This window comes from Montipora capricornis, chromosome 13 (assembly GCF_036669925.1).
Source record: "Montipora capricornis isolate CH-2021 chromosome 13, ASM3666992v2, whole genome shotgun sequence".
Taxonomy (NCBI): Eukaryota; Metazoa; Cnidaria; class Anthozoa; order Scleractinia; family Acroporidae; genus Montipora; species Montipora capricornis.
In genome coordinates, this window is record NC_090895.1 from 24,957,977 (window position 1) to 24,965,178 (window position 7,202).

At 41.5% G+C, this 7,202-nt stretch overlaps 1 protein-coding gene across 1 annotated transcript in view; it reads right to left on the minus strand.

Annotated features, from left to right (window-relative positions):
- The window catches only part of LOC138030230 (putative glycerol kinase 5), a 45,819-nt gene that overhangs the window by 18,700 nt on the left and 19,917 nt on the right, over nt 1-7,202 (minus strand). The window contains exons 8-11 of the mRNA XM_068878121.1: nt 6,473-6,534; nt 3,663-3,736; nt 1,543-1,603; nt 776-902 (exon numbers count right to left, since the gene is read on the minus strand). Coding sequence (XP_068734222.1) covers nt 776-902; nt 1,543-1,603; nt 3,663-3,736; nt 6,473-6,534 — 324 coding nt within the window. The remainder of the gene's footprint in view (nt 1-775; nt 903-1,542; nt 1,604-3,662; nt 3,737-6,472; nt 6,535-7,202) is intronic.

The following is a 7,202-nucleotide window of genomic DNA, read 5'->3' on the forward strand; positions in this document are numbered from 1 at the left end:
AGATTCATTTTAGCGAACATTTTGGGGTTAGGGACACTTTAAGATTACGTTCTCGTTGCCGTCGCCGTTGTCGTTGCTGAAGCTCCCTACTTTTAAGGAACTACCACACCCTTGTCATATTAAAAAGGTTGAAATAGTCACAAAGTGATTACAATGACGTGAATTTATATTTTGAGATGACGTTCTCGTTGCCATCGCTGTTGCCGTTGCTTAAGCTCCCTAAGGGCCGATTTACACGGTGCGATTTTTGACGCATGCGACAAGCTCACGACAGGCCTACGACATGACTTACGATTGCCGCAGCATTTTAAAACAACAACAATCGTAAATCGTGTCGTGGGTCTGTCGTAAGCCGTTGTCGCATGCGGCAAAAATCGTACCGGGTAAACCGTCCTAATGCTCCCACAAAGTTTCGCGCCGTTGCCACATTCCACACAAAAAACGCGTCGCTATGTTCCGTCACGTTACCGAACGCACGTGCGTACTAGGTGAAAATGTTAAAACCCTCTTAGCTTACTTATATTGTTTAAAAGTGCTCAGTTACCCTACTTTTTTAACACGAATACACTCGCTGTGCCTGTTTTCCACGATGAAACGCAAAAAGAAAAGAAACTATGATTTTCGTGATGTTTCATCAAAGTCCTAGGGTGCTTGAAACGGATAGTGCTTACAACGGCAGTACTTTCTCTTCACTTTTAAAGACCCTACATAACCGAGATAACAGGTCAAATACCAACGGGTTAGACTGCGTGACAAACGTGACACAGAACCTCACCTGCCACAGACGCATGAGGACAAGAACCAGTGTTAATGCCAAGGAAAGATCCAGTCCCCATTATACAGTTTACATCTCCAGGTTCAAAACAACACTGACCAAACACCGACGCTTGTACATCGCCAACCTACGATAGAGGAGAGTTTAAGAAATGACGATGGCTACGGCAACTTCAAAGCCACAAAACGAGAATATCATTGGTTAAAAGAGGAAAAATAGTCGTGCAGCACGTGAGGCACGCATTTTAGCAGATATTCTTGCGGTACTCTGCACAACAACAGGGAGTTTACGCAAAGGCGACGGGTACGGTGACGGCAACGCCACAAAGCAAGAATATGATTGGTTATTTTTGTTTTTCAAGACTGACTTCTTCTAATGTAAAGTTTTGCCGAATATCAACGTTGAACAGCATAAATAATTTTTAACTTGGGATTAGCGTTAATCGGCTTTTCAACAACCCGGCCCTGGTGCTTAAGACGGAAACGTGTATTTGATGAAGAGTTATAAACAATAGGAGGAACAGGAAGACTTTTTAAAGCTTAATTATGTCCGAGTTCTACTGTTGAAGTACCTAGGTGTCTATCAAGGAAAATTGCTGAAATTGTCCATTTAAGTGCGATGATGATTTCTCTCTTTCGTGAATCCTTATTTTGTTATCCTTTGGTAGCCTCATTCGAGGCAGAGCTGTTGAGTTTCATAACCCTGTTTACACTGATTCCTATCCAGGACCTTTGGCAGTTGAAATAAGAACGACAAGTGTTACTTACCAACGCTCTGACAGGAATTGGTCCGCCAAAAATATCTTTGTGACTTTCACAAATGCGCCCACTGCAGACAAAAAGATTAACGCGGTGTGATAGGTATTATCGTGCCCAGTTCAAGTAATACTGTTAAGAAACGACACAGATGTTTCAGTTTAGCTGATAAGAGGGTCAAAACATGAGCCTAGAAGCTTTGTATTTCTATAAAAGTGTCTATACTCTTGCCATATATTAATAAAATAATATTACTTATAATAACGAATTGTAATATTAATTGGACGTTTTTCAACGCCCATGGAAAAAATACCGGGTATTCATTTCATTTGTAACAAACACAATGAACCTATAAGAATCCTACCTAGAAGAAGGCTACTTACAAGCGCTGCTGAGAAGTTGAAATAGGCAGCATTCAGAGCAACTTTAGCTGGTAGTGCAGTAATGCAAGCCCCAGTTGTTTAAACGAATAAGTCATAGTGAAACCAATTGCGCTATGACCTATCGGCCACAAAGCCACCCTCACTCCAAAAGTTTTGACCAAAAGACCAATGGTAAAGAATATGAAAAGGCAACTTCAGGTTGCCATCCGAAATGATTCTTTGGCACTTCCTTAAATCTGGGGGAAGCGGCCTTTTGGGAAGAATTGGTATCCCTCGTAGAGTACTGGTAAACCCTTTTTCCGCTCTCCCTTAACGTCAAGAAATGAAGTTGCGGAAAGCAACCATATTTTGCCGCAAATTGTTGGCGGGCTTTGTTGATTGGTGGAGAGTTTTGATCTACTTTTTCAACTGAGTGCAGGTTCCATAGTTAATAATATACATGGAAAAATCACTCGATTCTGATTGGCCGAGAGCAGTGCCGTTCAAGTGTAACACAGTGCAAAAAGTGTAATACCAGTGCAAAAAGTGTAATACCAGTGCAAATTACACATCGAAATTCTGGCTAATAAACAATAGGGTTTGGTCAGAACCAATCAAATCTTTTGCTTTCAAATCACGCGCACGCCCTGGATGGCGCAATTTATGGCGCAATTTTTCCTGATTGCGTGATACGCGTGCGTTTCTTCTGATTAACCATCTCGAATTTTTTCATGTATATTATTAATAGGTAATCACATGATTTTTCTCGTGCAATTTGGGGTAAAATAAGCAATTTTTTTCAAAGACTACAAATTGCACTCGCCCTACGGGCTCGTGCAATTTTGGTCGTATTGAAAAAAATTACTCGTGCTTATTTCTTCCAAATTGCACTCGAAATCAGGTGATTACCTATGAAAATCTTTCTTTCAATGCTTTTACTCTGAAACCGCTCGTACTTATTTTTTCTTAGGATACTTCGCCCTCATTGAACGACGCGAAAGACTTACAACAGAGCAGAGTTATGTTTTGAGCTGAAGTTTTCGTCGACATCGCTGTCGTAGATCTTAAAGTCCCTATTTTCAACATAGGCAGCCCAAGCTCGCGTCACTACAGACAGCCGTTGAGAATTTAAACGCGTTATAAGACCGTCGATTATGAAGCCTAAAAAATGCTCAATTTAACTTTCATTCAATAAAATGAATAAAAATGACTCACCTCTGGTGTATTCTTGTGCCTTTTGGAGCTTATTACACCGTTTCGGGAATTCTGTGTTTTCAGTGTTTTCAATGCTCTAAGACGAAGTCAAGGCTGCACACTAAGATTTCGACCGTTGTCAGCTCAGAGGCGGTTTGCGACTCGAAAATCCATCCCAGCCAAGATTTTTTCACGCAAAGCTAAAGCAACATCATTTGCGAACCTCCGAGATTGTTTCGAAGTCAAAAATCCCCAAGCACTTGGCTGGAAATGGGCATTTTCTCCTTGGATTCCACGATAGCTGATGAATTTAACAGCAACTGATGACCCGTGAAGACACGGAGCGTGGGTCCGAGGTCAAAGTAACTCCACCCGATGAGGTACAGTCATTTCCTTTACAACACTTACCCCATCCCCACAGCGGCTTCTCGAACAGCTCCATGGTTACGAGTGACGCTGTGGGGATAGGGTACTGTAAGTGTTCGCGAGCTTGGGCTGCCTATGATTTTTAACTGTCTGAAAAACTCCTCTGAAATCTGTTATTTGGATTTAGTCTTAAGATGGTGCGTCTTATACCTGGTGTCAATGACCTTCGGTAAAATAGCCAGCGGGATATTAAGTATACTCGGCAACAATGAGCTCCATTCCATCTGCAAAAATAAGACAAAAGTTTGCTGAAAATTTTTAACCCACAGACTACCACATTGTTCGATATTTTACATTAGCAAACAAGACCCCCTATTAACGGTATATACATAGGATGCCAACAGTATGGGCGTCTGTCGTTAGAAGAAGGTGATGCTGCTAAAACAAGACGCCTGGTGGCGTTTACGTGGGATGCTACTGTTTGTGTAAAGAAAAAGTCAATTTTTTTAACGTCGGTAGTTCCTTCAGTTACGAAACTGGTACCAATGGAAGCCGACGGTGCGCCTTTTACCCCCCCCCCCCCCCCAGTCCCTCTGTCAGTGCTCCGTTTCACGGATATTTAAAGCTATAGCTACACGGGTCAGAGGAAAGTGGAAACTGGGGACCCCTTGCTCCGAAAGCCGCGCACTAGCCAACTGAGCTACGCCTGCAAATGTTGGTTTTTGAGGAGAAGGGAAAACCGGAGTACCCAGGGAAAAACCTTTCGGGGCAGAGTACAGAACCAACAATCTCAACCCACATATGGCGTAGAATCTGGGAATCGATCCCGAGCCACAATGGTAGAGAGCGAGTGCTCTCTCTCTCTCACGGGAAATTCTAGCGTCCAAACGCAGACGGTCGCGGCGGTCGCCTTATCACGGTTTTCGACGCCATCTTGACGGGTAGGCAAAGCGATCAGAAATTACAGTGTTTGTATGGGAATCCGATAGCAAATAACTTCTTCCAAAATTGAATTTTACACGATTTGTGAATCAAAACGTTAAAATTCTAGGTAGAAGATTGTATTCACCAAGTTTGAAGGATGTAGCTTTCCTATAAGTCGCTGAGCAATTTTTTTTTAATTTTCCATACATTAGTCTTTAAATTTTTTCCCGTGAACTGCGTCTAGACGTTTGTCTACCCAGCCAAATTTACAGACAAATGTGTGGAAAATTCAAAAAATCAACTGAGCGTCTTCTAGCCAAGCTACATCCTTCAACCTTGGTGAATACAATCTTCTAACTAGTATTTTAAAGTTACGATTCAGAAATTGTGAAAAATTCAATTTTGGAAGAAGTTATTTGCCATCGGATTCCCATACAAACACTGTAATTTCTGACCGCTTTGCCTACCCGTCAAGATGGCGTCGAAAACCGTGATAAGGCCAATTCACATTGTACGGACTGACGTACGGGCTGCACAGCAATTTTTTGAAAGGCAAAAAATTTTCGCTTCGTATTAAAGGGAAGTTTTGGTCTATTTTGTTGTTTCTGTTTTATCTGGAGGGAATCTACGTGCCTACTGTACAACAACAAGCACATTTATGGCCTTTGTTTTACTCAAATGTGCCTTTGTGGCTTTCATTTTCCTTTGCTTTTAAGATTGGAAAATTATGTTGAAACAAATCCCGTTGATAAGCGCCACTCCTTTTCTTCACCGTACGTGCTCGTACGTGCAAGACTTCGCACTAACCGTTTGGTACCGCTCGTTTTAATTGCTTCGTGACTATTTCAAGGGTGCGTTAGTTCCTCAAAAGTGACACTCGAAGGAACGGCACTTAATTTAGGGGAGAAAATGAAAATTTATCCTCAAGCGCTGACGTCTTCCGCAAAAAACCTCAAATTTGACTATTTCACGTTGTTGCTTTGCTGACGACGGCAAAGAAATGGACAAAAGTGAAAAACGCACGTGCAGGGCGTGCAAAGCTACTAGGGAGCTTTAGCAACGACAACGGCGACGGCAACGAGAACGTCACAAATTTGCATATTCAGTGGGCAAAAACATTAGCTTTGCACGTTCTGCACGTGCGTTTTTCATTTTTGTCCATTTCTTTGCCGTCGTCAGCAAAGCAACAACGTTTGAAGTGTTATGGAGAACGTTAGCACTTGCAGATAAATTTTCATTTTTCTCCCTTAAATTAAGTGCCGCTAATACCGGTTTCATTCCTGAGGGACTGCCACACCTTTGTCATATTAAAAAGCTTGGAATAGTTGCGACGTGATCGCAATAACGTGAGTTTATGTTTTTACAAGACGTTCTCGTTGCCGTTCCCGTCGTCGTTGCTAAAGCTCCCTCTTGTTTTTGTCCACTAAATATGCAAATTTGTGACGTTCTCGTTGCCGCCGCCGTTGTCGTTGCTAAGGCTCCCTCGCGCTCGGTTAGCAAGAGGTTAGGAAACTCATGGAAGCTAGACCATTAGCTTAGGTTCCGGTGAACATTGTTGTAATATCTGAATATCTTTGAGTCACCACAGAAACTTAACATCCCTTGGATCTCACCTCTCAAGGCAAGCGCCCTAACGACTGGGCCGCAATATGCCTCCTCCTTCTTTACAATAGCGAGAATGTACCATTAAAAAAAAATTGCAGTCCTAGCGGGATCGAGGGAAGATTGTTGTCTGAATCTCCAGTTGTCAAATGGCCTACACGTACCTTCCACAATTCTCCTTTTGCCAAGTGGTAGATCATTTGAACAGTCAAGTAATAGAAGGTCGTAGGATAAACTCTTGCAAAGGAGCACTCACATATTTTCCGAGGATCCCTAAGTCCCCAAAATAACATCTCTTCAAAATGTAGTATTCTGAGAAGTCTCCCATCCCACTAGTACTGTAACCATGGTCAACAAGACATTACTTTTGTGATAATCAAACTATGTGGCTAACTATCATATGTGACAATCAAACCAAACTTGGCTGAATTTTAGACGTAGTCTGCTTGCGATACCCAAACTAAGAAACTAAGGCAATAATGATTTGTACTTACCAAAAATGGATCAAACATTGCTGTGCTGCTAGCATTCGAGTAGTCTGTCACATGAAGCTGACCTTAAAAACAATCGCAAGAAAATTAACATGCAAGCTACTAAACCACAGAGCAGAAAAATAAGTAACACAAGTAAAATGGTGTCTTTATAGTGCATAATAATAATAATAATAATAATAATAATAATAATAATAATAATAATAATAATAATAATAATAATAATAATAATAATAATAATAATAATAATAATAATAATCATAATCATGATAATGACGTGTATTGAGTTGTCTCCGATGGATTCAGCGAAATTTGCTCACTCTCGAACAGCAAGCCAAGCTTAGAGCGCTTTTAGCAAACAAACAGTATTTCTGGATTACTTGTGCTGTATCTTACCTTTAGTTAAGATACGAGAGCGTCTTAAAGCGAGCCTTTTAACTCGAATTGTTTATTTCGTGAAATTTGGAATCATGGCCGAGAACCAGTCAACATCAAGAACTCAATGGAGCTCATGGCAGACAACCCGCCTGAAATGGACTACGCAAATGAACAGCGACCTCCTTGAGTGTAAAGTTAAAGCTAAGGAAATGGTAGTATCGCAAAACCCGCCGAGACACGAAAATGGGAGGAAGAAAGGTTATATGGCTATAATGAGCGAGCTTTTGAGCGAACGTGGATATTCAGATCTAGGACTCTCAAGTCAAAACCTCAGGGATCAGGCGGCGAGATTGGA